The sequence below is a fragment of the Sitophilus oryzae genome, unplaced genomic scaffold (genome assembly GCF_002938485.1).
Source record: "Sitophilus oryzae breed Bouriz unplaced genomic scaffold, Soryzae_2.0 scaffold_813_pilon_pilon, whole genome shotgun sequence".
Taxonomy (NCBI): domain Eukaryota; kingdom Metazoa; phylum Arthropoda; class Insecta; order Coleoptera; family Curculionidae; genus Sitophilus; species Sitophilus oryzae.
In genome coordinates, this window is record NW_022147432.1 from 2067859 (window position 1) to 2085775 (window position 17917).

General features: G+C 32.2%; 1 protein-coding gene across 2 annotated transcripts in view; it reads right to left on the bottom strand.

Moving 5' to 3' along the window:
- Nucleotides 1–5105: 5105 nt before the first annotated feature.
- Nucleotides 5106–17917, bottom strand: part of LOC115889282 (gastrula zinc finger protein XlCGF26.1-like) — a 158333-nt gene continuing 145521 nt past the window's right edge. For both annotated transcript variants that reach the window (XM_030909230.1, XM_030909229.1), the window contains 3 exons: nucleotides 5632–5724; nucleotides 5461–5571; nucleotides 5106–5395 (listed from right to left, as the gene is read on the bottom strand). In XM_030909230.1, coding sequence (XP_030765090.1) covers nucleotides 5296–5395; nucleotides 5461–5571; nucleotides 5632–5724 — 304 coding nt within the window. In that variant the 3' untranslated portion in view covers nucleotides 5106–5295. The remainder of the gene's footprint in view (nucleotides 5396–5460; nucleotides 5572–5631; nucleotides 5725–17917) is intronic.

Genomic DNA, 17917 nt, shown 5'->3' on the forward strand with positions numbered 1-17917 from the left:
ATAAGTTCCTGAAAGTTAAAATTTTCACTTAGATCAAGGACTCTGCTTAGTACATGCCACTACCAGAAAAAGTCAGTTATTGTTTGCCAAGCTCTATCTTTCGCAGTTTTGTTTTTTCTTGAACTCTCATGGTCTGGTTCCATAGAACGGGATGTTCTTGCACAACTGGTATTATTAATTATTCAAATGCATCCTTACTAAAAAACCTGAAATGTCATCTTTAAATTATATACTTGTGACCTTAAAGTTAAATAACATATCAAATTCAATAAAAAACATATCGAGGGTCACAGTACAGTACATCGTCTCATTTTTGGTATGATTATCCAGGAAATTTCCAAAAAACATACCTAATTTTACATTAAATCATTATTATTTTTTTAAATGAATTATTTTATAGAGTCGAAATATCAATGCTTTATTACCCAATAAAATATTTTGAATTATTTTTGCTGAAATATCGCAATTTTTTTTAAATATATAATTTTATTAAAAAAATCATACAAGGTCCTGCCTTGTGACCGTCGATATCTAGAAATGATAAACAATACAGAAGACTAGTCATGCTCGAAAAATGTATATGACAGGTCATACAGGGTGGCGCATCTCATTCGCCTCGGTTGATTATACGAAAACGGAAAGATTTATAAACAAAATATTTTATGGGTATATGTAGGAAGGCAATGTGCATAATTTAAAATTATTTTGAAATATACAGGGTATGTCAGAACTAAGATCCACACCACAGTTATATTTTTTCTTATGGAACACCGGGTATTTTATTTCATTTTTGGATTCTTGGGCCCAAAAAAAGGCATTTATTATGAAGGTTAAATATGTTTAAAATGTTTGGTTTTTGAGATATTTAAATATGCATGCTACAATAGAATAGATTAATAACACTCTGTACATTACTTTTCAGAATAAATTCTTGTGCTGAGTTTAAAGGTAGAGAAATAAACTTTACTGAAAAATGTTATTGCTTCCTTAAATTTATACAGGGGTACCAAAAATTGCTGGTCTATTTTAATGATTTATTTTATATAAAAACTTCGTTATTTCAAATGCAAAAATAGAACCAGTAGTTTTTTACCAAAGCATAAGCTCTTGACACCAAGAAGCAATTTTCCTCACAAAATAAAATCACTAGTAACATATCCATTCGTTCCACCAGCAGATACTGCTTTATTTTTCTTGACAAAATAATGAATACTTACTTATTAAACTATTGTGGGTAAATATAAGTAAACTGTTATAAATCTAAATAATAATGTCCATAAACTTATGTCGATTTTGAAAATAGTTACTAACTGTCACTAGAAAATTGCCATGGCGATACCAGCCATCTTGATTGCTATTTTATTGAAAAAATCGCTTTTTATTCAAAATCTGAGTTAGATAGGTATAGGAAATCCTAATATAGTTTGAAAGAGCATTTGAATCTGCTTCGATTTATTCTGAAAAATAAAGGGTGTTGCATTTGAAATAACGAAGTTTTTATATAAAATAAATCCTTAAAATAGACCAGCAATTTTTGGTACCCCTGTATAAATTTAAGGAAGCAATAACATTTTTCAGTACAGTTTATTTCTCTACCTTTAAACTCAGCACAAGAATTATTTCTGAAAAGTAATGTACAGGGTGTTAGTAATCTATTCTATTGCAGCATGCAGATTTAAAGATATTTAAATATCTCAAAAACCAAAGATTTGAAACATATTTAACCCTTATAATAAATGCCTTTTTGGGTCCAAGTATCCAAAAATGAAATAAAATACTGGGTATTCCGTAAGAAAAAATATAACTTTCGTATGGATGTTAGTTCTGACATACCCCGTACATTTCAAAATAATTTTAAATTATGCACATTGCCTTCCTACATATATCCATAAAATATTTTGTTTCTACATATATTTCCGTTTTCGTATAATCAACCGAGGTGAATGAGGTGTGCCACCCTGTATAATATTTTTCAAAAAGTTTCAGACATCAAACATGACTACAGGATTTAATTATTTCTTGATATAGGTACACAAAACTAGGTACTATAACTAATTTTTTGTCGCTGCTTCAACTCTGCAGCTATACAGGGTGGTCCGAACTGTATTCCGGAAACTTCGGCAGCATATTCTGCAGATAAAAATAAGTAAAAAAGTTCGTATAAATGTATGTCCTAAAATGCTTGGTTTCGGAGATACAGGGTGTAGCAGTTTCATTTTTATTTAAAGATTTTTCCCAAATAATTTCTGAAGTAACGTCAATATTTGGATGAAAATTGGTGTCTGGAAGTTCTTTGACATGAGAAATTTGATTTTAATGTCAATATGACTCCTACTTCTAGAGGGCGCCACCCACATATTTTTAACTGGTTTGAAGTATTGGTGATTTTTGGTGATTGGTTTTTAACTGGTTTGAAGCATTGAAGTGGTTACTGAGTAAAGAAATATACATTTACGAAGTTTTTTATGTAAAAAATGTCTCTTGGTAAAAATCGCTACGAGTAATGGTTCTCGAGATATTTGGAATCTAAATTATCAATACCTGTCATCATTGATAAATTAAACATGTTGACTAAATAGTAAAAATACTTAGTAGACTGAAATCATAAATTTTAAATGTTTTTGTGCCAAAAGTTTATCATTAATTTAAAAAAATTAAAATTTTCCAAATTTATTATTTCAGTCAAGAAACTATCTACTCAACGTGTTTATTTTTTGTCAATAATGACATGTATTGACTATTTTTATTCAAAATATCTTGAGAACGGTTCCACAATACACAATAAGGGGCCGTCCTCTGCCGGAAACACTGCGACCTGTGAGGAGGTTGCGACCTGTATGAACGGTTGCTCGTAGCGATTTTTACCAAAAGACATTTTTTTATGTAAAAAGTTAATAAAATGTATATTTTATCACTCCATAATTTTATACAGGCACGGACGAAAAGTTATTACTCTTCAAAACAGTTAAAACACATGTAGGTGGTGCCCTCTACAAGTAAGAGTCATATTGACATCAAAATCAAATTTCCCATGTCAAATAACCCCCAGACGCCACTTTTCATCCAAATATTGACGTTACTTTAATTATTTGTTACCGAAATTATTTGGAAAAAATTGAAATAAAAATGAAACTTCTAGACCTTGTATCTCCGAAACTAAGCATTTTAGGACATACGTTTATACGAACTTTTTTACATATTTTTATCTGCAGAATGTGCTGCCGAAGTTTCCGGAATACAGTTCGGACCACCCTGTATATAGGTAGCAGTTGTATTACTAGTATTGTGTTAATATTCTTAACACAATATTTTTCTAAAATATAAATTATTATCTGTACCTTCATACCTAATGTATTCTGACTTTCGACATATTATTTATGGCATATTGTTGCTACAAAACCTTGTTCATGCATAACATGTCATTGTCTATTTAAAAGACATGTATGGAAGTTTTTAAAATAGGTACTTAGAATTTTTAGAATTTAGAATGAGTGGGAGGGGGGTTAATCACTTCGACCTTACAGATCCATTGTGTCCCCCTTTCTTGAATCATAACTCATCATACAGTCCCAGGGCTTTGACAAAAGCCAGTATCTGGGACGGTTTTATAGAGGGTAGTTCTCCATCTCCAATATCAGTCGTACCAAAATTCATGGCACGAATGGTTGTCGTCTCGGCGCACTCAGTGATGAGGTGTACTGGTGTTTCACCATCTTCCCCACAGAATCTGCATTCGCCGTTTCTTCTTAGTTTCAATCTACTGAGGTGTTCATTGAGGAGACAGTGTCCTGTTAAAAACCCCGTGACAATCCGAAGATTGTTCTTACTTAGACCCAGGAAGATCTGTGATTTGTCTTGATCATAAGCCCTCAGAAACTTCTTCGAGTGTCCTAGACCATTGCAAGATTTCCATTCCAGGTTGCGGATGGAATCTTCCAAGTTCTTGAGTTCCGCCTTGAGTTGGTTACCACTTGGAAAAAATAGGTACTTACTTGTAACTATATCTTTCGCCGCTGTCAGAAACCTCTGTTTGTTGACTTTTAGGCTGACTTTGCTCTTCATAATGTTTACGAAGTATTTGTAACGATATTTTTTTTGGCAATCTTCACAATATATCTAAACCATTTATACGATGTATACTATGGAAGAAAACAAATACTTGTCAGAACAATATTATAAGGTTGTCTCGCACTGGAAAAGGTGTTTACTAGTTCTAAATACACAATTAAAAATCAAGAAATACAAGCAAGAAAGTAATTTGTACTTTCATTCATGTATAGTCATTGGTAAAAAAATATTTGCAGCAATATAAATTTCCTGGGTGTACTCACCGTTGTATTTTCATCTAGGGAATACAATTCTTGTTCTATTTTGAAACGAACTAACAATCATACTATGCAGTAACACCCAATACAATAAACACAAAACACGACAATAATCAAGTTAACATCTCCTTTTTGCTGCTAGCATGCTGTATCGCATGCTGCAAGGGTTAGACGGTTTTAATTTAGGCTATGTGGTGCCAAAAAAATTTAACTCCCGCCCAATTCGATTCCTCTTTTTAACATACATTTCCTATCCTTTACCCGCGAAAATAAATCGCAAAAAAGTTAAAAATATTTTAACTTATTTGCGATGCCGCAAAATCATAGAAGCGGGCATTCACAGTTATCAGTATGGATCAGACTGACGAAAAGTAAATTTAGGCGAAATTTCGCTTTTCCGCCCTCGTGAGGAACTACCTTTATTGTTAATTTTGATTAACGTCATATTTTTGCTTTAATAAGTAGTATTTGTTAAGTAAGCTATTTGTTAAAGTATCACATTTTCCAATAACTATTATCACCCTTCCTGTAGCATTGAACTAAATACATTTTGTGCTTCTTTAACATTATAAAACAATAAAAAATATAACGTTAAAGTTCTATTAATAACAATCTCTCCAAAAATGAAATCGAATGTATATTTCTAGAGAAACGCGTACTTGAGTTTTAGGACTTTAGGAAAAAAAATCGATTATATTTTAATGTTTTTTTTTAATTTTCTCTAAAACGGTATGGAAATTTTGAAAAATATAAACGGGATTAACCATTTAAAGCCCGGAACAAGCAATTTTTTTTATGAAGAATGATTTTTTCTCAAAATATCAATAATAAAAAACTTTTTCCTCTTGTAAAAGAAAATCCGGGTACATACTGTATACAGCTTAAAAATATAAAAATCTGCATATGAAAATTAAAAAGATTAGTAAAAAAAATTAAATTCTTAAGATTATGTTATGAATATTTTCTTCGTCTAAAATCGCGTGTCTTCATCGTCATCGTCAGCTTCCATTTTTATATAATCTTCTAAGGTAATATATATCTTCTCAGTTACAGATAGATTTTCGGTAGTTCTGGAAAAAAACAAAAATATTTAACGCTACTGTATCCATTAGTAAAACACATTTAAAAAACATACGTAAAGTCACCGTGCATGTTTTTATTCAGAACCGGTTCTACATCATCAGGTTCTATTTTAAAAAAATCTTCTGATTTTACTTTATTGGTAATAGACAGACATTCGGCATTTCTGTAATTAATAAATGACGTTATAACCATTACATTAGTAAAAACACATTAAAAAACATACTTAAAGTCATCCAAATGTGGAGTGTAATCATCAATTTCTATTTTTAAAGAATCTAATACCACTTCATCATTTGGAGATATACAATCAGCATTTCTGGAAATAATAAAAAATTAAAATGGCGAAATATGTGTCTGAACGTTTCTGTTTCAATGGCAATATTTCAAAGAACTTTTTAATAATCGCAAGGGTTTAAGTTTGACTCTTCCCATATTTTTTTACTAATAAAAAGCCGCGACTTCATTTCCAAATCAACTCTGACGCCATTTTTTCAATCAAACGGTATCATCATCGTTAACCAGCCTGAAGTGTCCACTGCTGGTACTATAAGAAGAAGTCATCTGACCATCTTGACGGTTTAGTATTAACTTGGTCCATCTATCGTCCGTTCTTCTGGCAATATGCCCAACCCTGTTCCATTTGAGTTTTTTAAGTAGATATATAACATCTGTTATTCTTGTAAGCTGTTTTGTTACTGTATTGGGTATCTTTTATCTTAGAGATATACCAAGCATTGATCTTTCCATAACTCGTTGGGCTACACGGATGTTTTCTACTAACTTTTTTCTTGCAGGCATATTTTGTTGTTCGTGTATTTTGTCTGTAATCAAGGGCCCGATTCTTGAGTGTAACAGAATAGAACGGCAATAGAACCATAGTATAAGGAAACTAGTAGCTTTACTCCTTGTCAAATCCTTTGTTCTTTTTCTGCCACTTTATGACCTTGTTATCGCCTCCCGTGACCACTGACGTAGCTGTATAGTCGTGGTCTATTAACTAGGCAAGGAAGAGTCGTGGCCATAGTTTCACAGATATGTATTTAGGAAAATATGAGTTCACAATAAAATAAAATAAAAAAAAATGATCATCGAGTAAAAACTTGCTTGAAAACAGAATATTTTCACATTTCGTGTAGGTAACAATTCTTCTGTACCTGAAAATCTGATGGGAAGAACTGCGGAAAAAATATATAATGACATTTTTATATTATTATCTATTTCAGAGATTTTCTACATTTTTTTTTATTTAAAACAACTTTATTTTTCTGTAGATAACTGGATTCGGCATAAAATTCTGCATATAGTACACTGTCTTTATTTAAAGCACACTGCGGTTTTCCCATTCTATTTCTTATTTGCTAAAATTTTGGTTAAAAACATTATATACGAAAAGTGGTAAAAAAACTAGAGTGAATATAACTTTATTAATACTTAGCTATGTTTTCTTAAACATGAAGGATACCAGAATAAATTTGTGTAGAAAAATTCACTTTATCGTATTTTTTTATGACGTCACCAAAATTGTAATATTTAAAATGTTGTATCTCATTTTTTTAAATGCAACACCTTGTATATTATTTTTCTTTCAGATGTAGAATTAAAAGGTGAACATTTTTTGTATTTAAAGTGTTCTTAAATTTTTAGCCGTTTTGCAAATATTTTCAAATATCAAACAAAGATCATATTAGGTGGCTTTGATAAAAATTTACTGTTGAAAATATATGTAATATAATACTGCAAATATCTGATAGCAATATGTCTGATAGCAAACATAACTTAATTAATAATATCAACACCTCACAAAAAGTAATAGCTCAGTGGTTCAGTAAGAATGGGTTGAAATTAAATAGCGAATATATTAAATTTGGTAATTGTGGTTTTTCCGCCAGTGATCCTCTCTATGTTGGGGAAGAGATGATAACACTGCAAGGACATACAAAATTCTTAGGTATTATTTTGGATAACAAATTTACTTGGAAGTTTCACATTCAATACCTTTTAAATAAAGTAAGTAAATTTTATTAGGTACTTGTTATTAAATTTAAAATTTTTAGTGTCTCGTAACGTTATGCTAAGTGTGTATTACGGATATATATTATCAAACTTGAGATTTGGTTTAATATTCTGGGGAAATTCGTCTCATATATGTGATTTATTTATATTTCAAAAAAAAATGTTTAAGGTGTATATTTAATTTAAAACAAATTGAGAGTTGTAGAAATACCTTTATTAACAACAGCATTTTAACTTTGCCAGATTTATATATTTATGAAGTTTTAGTTTTTTATAAAAATTATAGTCACCTATTTTCTCAAGGTACGCGTGGTCACACCTATTCAATAAGAAATAAATCTATGTTATTAATAAATCTAACGAGAACTGACACTGTTTTTAAAGGGTTGCAAAACTTTGCTTTAAAAATTTTCAATAAATTGCCCGATTACTTAAAACAACTAGACATAAAAACATTCAGAAAAGAATTAAAGTATTATCTTGTGAATAGGTGTGATTACTCTGTTGATATTTTTTTTGTTTAATGTTTAATCATTTATTAGTTATTTTTTAGTTTATTAAGGTGCATTTTTGGTTAATTATTGATTATTGTGGTTGTTATATGTATTTTTGAACCACTGATTATGTAATCTTTGAGTTGTGGTTTTCGGATTGTTTCTTATATTTTTTTTGTTGGTGTTGCCATTTTTGCCATGTAAAATATGACATTTGTTCCACATTGTAATTACAATATTTGAACAATAAATAAATCTATCTATCTAAATCTATCTATCTGCCAAACCGTTAAAAATTTAGAAACACTTTAAATAAAAAAAATGTTCACTTTTTAATTCTACATCTAACAGAATATACAGAATGTTGCATTTAAAAAAAAATGAGATATACCATTTCAAATATTCCGATTTTGGTGACGCCATAAAAAATACCCTATATAGAATAATGTATATACAGGGTGTCCCAGAAATGAGTGCAGATATTTTAAGAGGTGGTAGATCTGGTCAAAATAAACATATTTTCTCTTTACCATTTTTAAAATAAATTGAAAATAACTGAGTTATTTAACTTTGAAAATTTAAAAAAATAATTGCAACATTTTGAGAATCGCCGGCAGATATTGCCAACTACATCCAATTACCCGTATCAAGCCCGGATTTCAGTTAATTCGACGCACTGTGTTGCCATATGGACAAGAAAGTATGTTTACAAGTAAGTCATAACAGCACAACACCTGAGGAGTTTGCAGAGATGCATTACATTTTTAAGATTGTGATATTATTACATAAAATAAATTAAAAGTTAAATGTTTAAAAGTTAAATTAAAAAACTTACCCAACATTAAAAAATATACTTATGACAGATCGATGTAACTGCGACAGTTCTCTTTTTCGATACACACTTAACTAAAATACACTTCATTGTTGCTGCTTTTACTTGTACGTGCTATTATAAAAACTGCTAAAATAACAGTCCCAATTTTTAACTTAACACATTATTTTCATATAGGCTTTCACAATTTGAACCACTGATTTACAAACACACCTTGAAAAGCACACATTACACATTACTTTGAATATCTTTCTGAATGAATAAATGTTGAGAGGTATTGTCTCTTACCGCCACTTTACGAACTACTTTCAATCTAAGAAAATACATGTTTCACTCAACAATTTTAAATACGTATTTTGCTTTTCGCTATTTTTTCGATGTATTTAGACAATTCCGTCAACAGCCCAATCATCCGTCGGCCAAGACAGCCACGCATCACTGGTTGGTGTTGGTAACTACTCACTGCTTCTTTGTCGCGCCGGCGTGTCGAGCTTGCGTCATGCGAGGTTGCCGTAGTTTCAATTACTTTCAAATTCAAGACATTCTCAGAGCAATCAAATTCTTATTAAATTTTAAAAATAAAACAGAGAAAAACATGAAAAGAAACAAACAAAAAACACAAATGAATTGATTATTGATAAGGTCACAAAAAAAAGAAATTTCTAAATTGTTTATCGTAATTCAGAATTCAATATATCGAAAACAGCCCGGACGAATAATCAATTCATTTTCGTTTTGTTTGTTACCTTCATGTTTCTCTGTTTTATTTTTTAAAATTTAATACAAATTTGATTGCTTCGAATCTCTTGAATTTGAAATTGTTGTAACTACGGCAACGTTGCTTAACATCGTCGTCTGACGCAAGCCTGCCACGACGGCGCGCGCCTCAAAGGACCAGTTCACACGTGGCACTCTTTGGTCGACGTGCGACGGTCGGGCTGTCAAAATACATCGAAAAAATAGCGAAAAAACAAAATACGTATTTAAAATTGTTGAGTGAAACATGTCTTAAATTGAAAGTAGTTCGTAAAGTGGCAATAAGAGACGGTATTCAAAGTAATGTGCGCTTTTCAAGGTGTTTTGTAAATCAGTGGTTCAAATAAAACAGAGAAACATGAAAGAAAACAAATATTGAATTCTAAATTACGATAAACATTTTAGGAATTTCTTTTTTGTGACCTGGTTGTGAATAATATGATGAATCATTTTCGTAAACGTCATAAACGTAATGTTTTAGTTAATTTTCGGTGGTTTTTGTTAAGTTTTCATTGAAAGGGTAAGTACTAAAAATAATTAATGTGTTTTTTTTTCTATAATAATTATTAATAATGAGCACTGATAAAAATTTAACATTCCTAATTTTTGAGTAGAAATTTTTCTATGAATTTATAAATGAAGAACTATGTAGAATGTGGTTACAACACTGCAAGGTTTAGATACACCGTAGAGAAATCTCAGGCGAATAAACAAGTGGCACTAAAAAGTTTTTTCAAATTTCCCGGAAAATGTCAAGAAAAATTTTAAATTTTCAACATTTTTTTTTCGCAAAAAAAAACCTCACAGGCGTGTTTCTGGGGTTGAACTATACTACCAGTTAAAATATTTGCACTTATTTCTGGGACACCTATAATGATGTAAAATAATTAAAAAAAATAAAACTAACTTTACCATAACTTTTTTGTAACACCCTGTATATAACAAAATATTTTAGGATACGCCCCTTTATAAACCTTGAAACATATGAATAAAACTTTTTTCACATCTTCGACAATGACGACGATATTGGACTTACTCGCACAGGGCCACCCTGTATATTTACGGCGGATTAAAGCTAGGTGTAGCACTTTTCTTCCCTCAAATATAAATTCAATATTTTGTCTATAATATTTTGAATATTGTTATATTACGACCACTTATAATAAAAAATAAATAAAAAAACATAAAAAATACAGTCCACTAAATTTATAAGAGATTATGCTATTATAAAATTCTTTCAATTAAAAAATATGAATAATTTGCGGAGACTTTAGATGTACAAAATATTTACTCTAAAATTGTTTCAAAAACCAATCTATATATATTATCTCGTAAATTATTATTGGAATGAAAATTTTATGGCAAATCCCCTGACCAAAAAATATTTTCATGTGCATATTTGAGACAACCTGTATATCTAAAAAACTATTTTTAAAATCTGCCCACATGCTAAAAAAAATAATAATATTTAATTAATTACATAATATCTCAGCTTCTAAAATCTATACTAATCTTAGATACTAATATATAAAATTCTTAAGTGACTGACATACTGATTAATCACGATCCTGCTCAAACCACTCAACGTAAGAAGCTCAATTTTGGCATACAGGTTGATTCTAGGGTGTAGAGGTTCGATAAGAAGGGATTTTTCGAAATTCCAGTTCCAAGAGGGTGAAACCACCCCTCAAATATTACAATATTTTTTATTTAAAAAACGGTCAAGTTTCCGAAAAAACGCTTAAACACGTATATTTTATTTTGTTTTTTACATATTTTAAGATTTTTTAAAAATGTATACAGGGTGTTTCGAAAAATCTGGTCATTGATTAATCACGATCCTGCTTACAGCTGATTTTTGGAAAACAGATTGACTTTAGGGTGTAGAGATTCGATAAGAAGGGATTTTTAGAAACTCGAATTCTAAGAGAGTGAAACTATCCCTCAAATATTAAAATATTTTTTATTTAAAAACCGGTCACTTTTTCGGAAAAACTCTTAAACACGTATATTTTATTTTGTTGTTTTACATATTTTAAGATTTTTTATAAATTTATTGTGTTTCATAAAATATGACCATTGAGTAATCACGATTCTGTTTAAACTGCTTGACGTTTAAAGCTGATTTTTGGCAAACGGATTGACTGTGGGGTGTAGAGGTTCGATAAGGAGGGGTTTCTCGAATTTCAAATTCCAAGAGGGTGAAAACGCCCCTCAAATATTACAATATTTGTCATTTAAAAAACGGTTAGTCTTTCGGGAAAACGCTTGGACAAGCATAATTTATTTGTTTTTTTTTACATATTTTGAATTTTTTAAAAAATCATACAGGGTGTTCCAAAAAGTTGGGTAATTTCTTAACCACGATTCTGCTTAAACTTCTTGACGTTAAAAGTTTATTTTTGGCAAACGGATTTTTCAAAAGTCAAATTACAACGAGATGAAACTACCCCTCAAATATTACCAAGTTATATAATAATGTCGCCATATTGTTTTTTTCTCATGCTGACATAAATGTGAGAAAATTTTATCCAATTTGTATGTTAATGGAAATTCTTGCTTTGCTTTATCATCACCATTACAAATAATTAATTCGACGCGAACGAAGTCGCTGGTACACGCTAGTAAACAAATATAATTAAATGTTTACTGATAATTACTATCAGCTTGCCGATTTACATCCGATGGAAATCTAAAAAACTTAAAGAACAATTTTTTGAATTATTACTACAATTAATAGCAGCAGACCGTAAGGCACTCATTTTTTGTCAATCCGTCCATGTGCTGGGACGCAACGCTCGAACCTCGCAGCTCGACGGACGGAATTCAACTGAAACGCTTTGCAATATGCCGATATTCGACAGATTGCAAAAATTGGCAGAAAATATTTGCGAGAGTGCAACTACTCTTTTCCTTAAACTATGATAGAACACTCCCTGGGGAGTATTTTGTAGTTCTATTCTACTGGCTATTCTATTTTCACTTGTAGTATGTATTCTTGAATATAAATGAGAGAGCTTCACGATATGCACTGTTGCCAGTTGCTTTGACCAACGAGAATACGGGAGTCATATCAGTGTTGTTAGATGTATAATTCGCCCCACAGGAAAATGTTTACACAAAGAGGTAGTTATTCAGTACAATAATTTATTTTATTACACTTTTACGTTCACTGAGATCTAAAGTAGTCATTTTAGTGTATAAGAAAAGTTGATTGCTATAGGAATACGTTGTACATTCAGTTTACGGCTGGTTGCTATCTACCAACGCTAGATAAATATAACAAACATGTTCTATGGTTCTATCTCTATAATATGTTCTCTCTATGTTTATTTTGTACTCGAAAACGTAATTAGAGTGATATATGGATATGATAATATAATTCGGGCTAGTCTGCGATTTTTTTGAGCTGCGACGCTCTGCGACTGCTCCAGTAAAAGCACTGTGACAAGTAGTAGCGATTTTTTCGGAGCAATTAACCTATAAATTGTAGTTTTATAGGTTAATCGCTCCGAAAAATCGCACTCTGTGTTCACCAAGCCGACGAACCTTAAGCCCCCCGGGCCATTACGAACGAGATTCGAACTTTTCCGAAGTGCGGGCCCTTATTGTTCGAATTGGCACCGGGCCCCTAAGGCCTGTTCCAAACACCGGAACACCGGTGCTGGGCTGACACCGGTAGCCAAATATGAGCTATCCGGTGTTCCGGTGTCGACACCGACACCGGTGTTGACACCGACACCGGTATTCATTTCGATACCGGTATTCATCTCGACACCGGTGTTGGTCTGGACACCGGTGTTCATCTCGATATCGGTTTTGACACCGGTGTTTGGTAAACGGGTTAAAGAAGAGAGAAATAATGTTAATTAATAAGTTCAAAATAAACCTGATAATAATAATGTCGTACGGTGCTTATTTTTATCGTTTATTAAAGCGCACAGACTTCAACTTAAAGCTTTCAAATTTAAATATATTTTTTTTGTCAGACTAATCACTAAACCAAAGTGGAAGCCTCAGATAAACAACTATAAAGTAAAAATTGTTTAATCAAAAACAAACAGAAAACAAAACAAAACATAAAGAAACAAAAATTCGTAGCTGTAAAATAAACTAAAAAATATTACATAAAAAAACTAAAAAAACAAACAAACGGCACCATCGACATCGACATTGTTGTTTATATCAACACCGGTGTCGAGATCATCACCGGTGTTGTAGATGAACACCGGTGTCAAGATAAACACCGTTGTTGTAGATGAACACCGGTGTTGAGATAAACACCGGTGTCGGTGTTGACACCGGTACACCGACTGAAACACCGGTGGTCATCAACACCTAACACCGGTGTTCAAATCTCAACACCGAACAGGTCTACCCTTGAGCTCTTAAAATCGCGGTTTTACGGTACTATAGGAGTATGTTTCAGTTATTACGAAAAAAAATAAATATATTGATATTTTCTTTTGTCTTGGTTTGACAGATGTTGCTATATTATATTCATTCACTGCAATACAAATTGAGAATAGTGATTTGTTTTAATCATAGGTTTTAACAACGTGAACTTGAAAGTCTAGGTTTCTTCAGAAAAGTAAGTGGTTCCCAGTCTCTACAAATAGAGAATTCTCAGAAACCCATGCTTTTAAACTTATATATAAAATGTTTCTAAGTATGCAGTCTGCCAACTTCTATTTAATTTCATAGGAATATAGAACAAAACAGATTTTTGATATAAATATTTTATAGTTTTTTGTCTTTTTATAGTCGGTTTGTCTAAGGATCAGAATATCACCCTCATAAAAAATAAAATATTGACGCCACTGATATTCAAAATGGGAAAGCTGGAAAATGAACATACTTTATTAAAAGTTCAGATAAAGGAAATTACTTCTAGAAACAATTACATTTTTGAAAAAAGAATCAGCACAAACTGGCAATGAAGGTGTTAGAACATATGCAAAAGTAGTAAAACAGAATTCAGATGTACACCAGCAAATTACTCCAGAGGTATCAAAAGGAGGATCACAGTGGTCGACACCTCCAATTAAAACAACACATGAAACTATTGTAAGAGTGTCAAATGCAATGAATTCCAAAGAAGCTATGGAAAAATTCAAACAAGAAGTAAATCTGAAGGATGTGAGCGGTACTTTTAAAAATACAAGGAAGTCTCAAAGTGGGGCACTAAGAATCCAGAGTCAAAACAGTGAACAGCAGAAAAAAAATATCGTACAAGAAAATGGTAATATCACAACGAAATAAATAAACAATAAAAATCCAATGTTTATGATCACTGGAGTAGACAAGGGGCACTCAAACCAAGAATTCTTACAAAAAATTGTATCATTAAACTATGAAATCGTAACAGAACTAGGATATAGCGTTAGAGATAAGATTAAGGTAGTTACAAAAGACAATGCAGAAACCCTGGCAAAGAAAATTGGATTTTAGAAGCTCGTCCGGAAATATCAAATGGTTTGTGAAAAAAGGAAAGATCAATTGTGATTAGGAACGTTTACGTTCAGGGACACTTAAATATGGCAATATCTTTTAAGTGTAGTGGATTTGGTCATGTACCAAAATATTGTTCTGCAAAAAAATGCTGTCTTAAATGTGGAGAGGAACATGAGGCGAAAAATTGTAAGTGACATTTTTAATTGCCCAAATTGTACAAAAACGCACCAAACTAAACCAAACTACCTGAGAAAAATCATTCAACAACAAATATTAATTGCCCTGTTTATCAAAGGAAATTATTAAGATATAAAAACACCATTAATTACGAACATTCTTTAAACTGAAATCAGAATCAAAACCAATATCAGTTGTGCACGTCAATACAATTTTTTTAGGACAACTCTTACACCTAGCAAGCAAAACAACTCGGCAGGAAGAAAAAAAAACAATGAAAATGGAATCGAAAAAAACAGCCTAATTCATCAAAATGTGCGATCCATTGGAAATTCTGTTGATTTAATTAATAATAAGATATGCTGCATGAACATCAAAGTTGTAAATTCTTGTGTATTAGTGAACATTGAAAAACTGTTGACCAACTATTAAAATTTGTGATTTTAACTTAGCTGCTAAATATTGTCGTAAAGAAGGAGAACATGGTGGTGGGACGATATATGTGCATAAGGAGATAAACTGTAAACTTACGAAAAAACTTACTAATGTATCGGTGAGTAAAGTTTTTGAAAGTGTAGTGCTCTATGGGAAAAAACAGATTATTATTACTTGCGTATATCGTCAGCCCAATTCCAGTCTTGAAAGTATTTTTCAAGAAAATGGATAAACTTCTATCTTCAGTATTTATCAAAAATAGAATAGTTTGAATTGGAGGTGACTTTAATATTGACATGAAAGATGATAATGTTAACAAGTTTGATATGATAGTATTAGTAAGTTTTTTAGGTTTTTCATACCATCTCGGAGTAAACTATAGCCACTCACACCAAAAGTTGTATTGATTTTTGTAAATTTTGAAAATTACTTTGCAGCAGTACTTTTAAACAGTAACATTTCAGATCACTCAGCTTCCATATAGAAGATTTTTTAATGAAACTAATATATATTTCTTTTTACAAAGCCTTCACAGTGAAACATGGGAAAATATATTGTGTATTAGCACGTCTAACGTAAATGAACAGTGGACGGTCTTCCTTAACTGTTTTTTACACTTGTTCTATGAAGCGTTCCCACTTAAATTAGTTAACACAAAATATAAAACCAAACTAAATATACAAAAAGATAAAAACTTGATAGAATGTAAAGACAGATTGGATACATTGCTAGTTCTTAGTAAGAAAGATATTAGATATAGTGACATATCTTAGACCATTCTTAGACAAGAAAAGAGAGGGGACGGGTAACACGCATATTTTCCAGTGATCTGTTTTTGAGATCGAAATTCGATCGGCGGCCATACTTTGGTGACAAGACTTCGAGGTGACACTGAGCGAATTTTTATGTTTTTTGTGACTACTGTTTTGTTTAAAGTTTATAAAATGATAAATTTATAATTAGTTTTGTATGGTAAGATGTTCAGCGTATGACTGCAAAAGCCGAAGCGAGAAAAAAGTGGCTGGAACTACCTTTCACCGGTAAAAATCGATATACAACTTTTGTTATGTCAACACACAGTTTTCACACAGTTACGTGCATCTTCCTTAAATTCGTTAGATAAATAGTTTGTAAATAAATTTGAGAGTTATTAAGTGTTTCTTGTTTTGTTAATTAAGTGTAAAATAAATTGTGTTAAGTAATTAGACTTTTTTTCCACACGGAACAGACTAAAAAACGTAACACTATTTATTTTCTTTTATTTCAAACAAATTACGAAATTTAGATGGAGTGTTCTATGTCTTAAAGTACTTCCTTGTCAAACTATAGCTGGAATTGTCAACAACACGCTTAGTAACAGATATATCTAGGAACCGCAGGGTCAGTTGAATTTTATTCAACTGTTTGGGGAGTGACGCGCCCATGGACCCGAGTTCCCGATGCCGCCTGGGTATTTACCCAGGTGATGGTTTACCATTTGATAGCCAGCAGGGACAGCTATAACTGTAGCTAAATCTTGAAGGAGTAACGTCCTCACGGATCCGATGCCGCCTAGGGTAAAATGGCGGTCCGCAGGGTCAGTTGAATTTTATTCAGCTGGTTGGGGAGTGACGCCCCCACGGATACGAGTTTCCGGTTCCACCTGGATAAATGGTGTTCCGCAGGGGCAGCTAACTGTAGCTAGCTAACTCTAGCTTGAAGGAGTAACGTCCCCACGGACCCGAGTTACCGACGTCGTCGAGGGTAAAATGGTGACAATTACCAACCCGCACCGAGGTAGCGTGGTGAGGTATGACTCACAACCCCTATTATGTAAGTAATAAATTTCAAGTAAATGTCATATACACCGATTTCTCAAAAGTCTTTGATAAATTGGATTATGAAATATTGATCGATAAAAGGTCTAGTTTTGGTTTCTGCTACAAAGTACTGTCTGTATAATGCCCCAGGTGAGACCCTCCACTGCGGCCGCGAGAGCATATTGTGGCTCAGTTCTACAAACTTAATTTTCAAAGAAAGTATTAAAGTTCGCCCTCAAGACCCAACCTTTTAATATAGGCTGTTAAGTCCGAGGGTGATATGTCTCCTAGCTCTAGCATGGTTTTGCTAAACATTCCAACCCGGGTCCTGCTCCCAGCGGTGCAAGGACGCATAACTTCATGGTTTCGTCATCTTCCATACAGAATCGGCATTCTGTATGTTCCACCAGTCCCATTCTCTGCAGGTGTGATCTCAGCCTGCAGGGGCCGTGTATACTGCAGTGAGCCTAGGTACTCCAGTCTGCCGGCTTTTAAGAGCTCTCCTGTTCTGCGTTTGGGTGTCTCTGCCTAGATTGGACTGTCATTCCA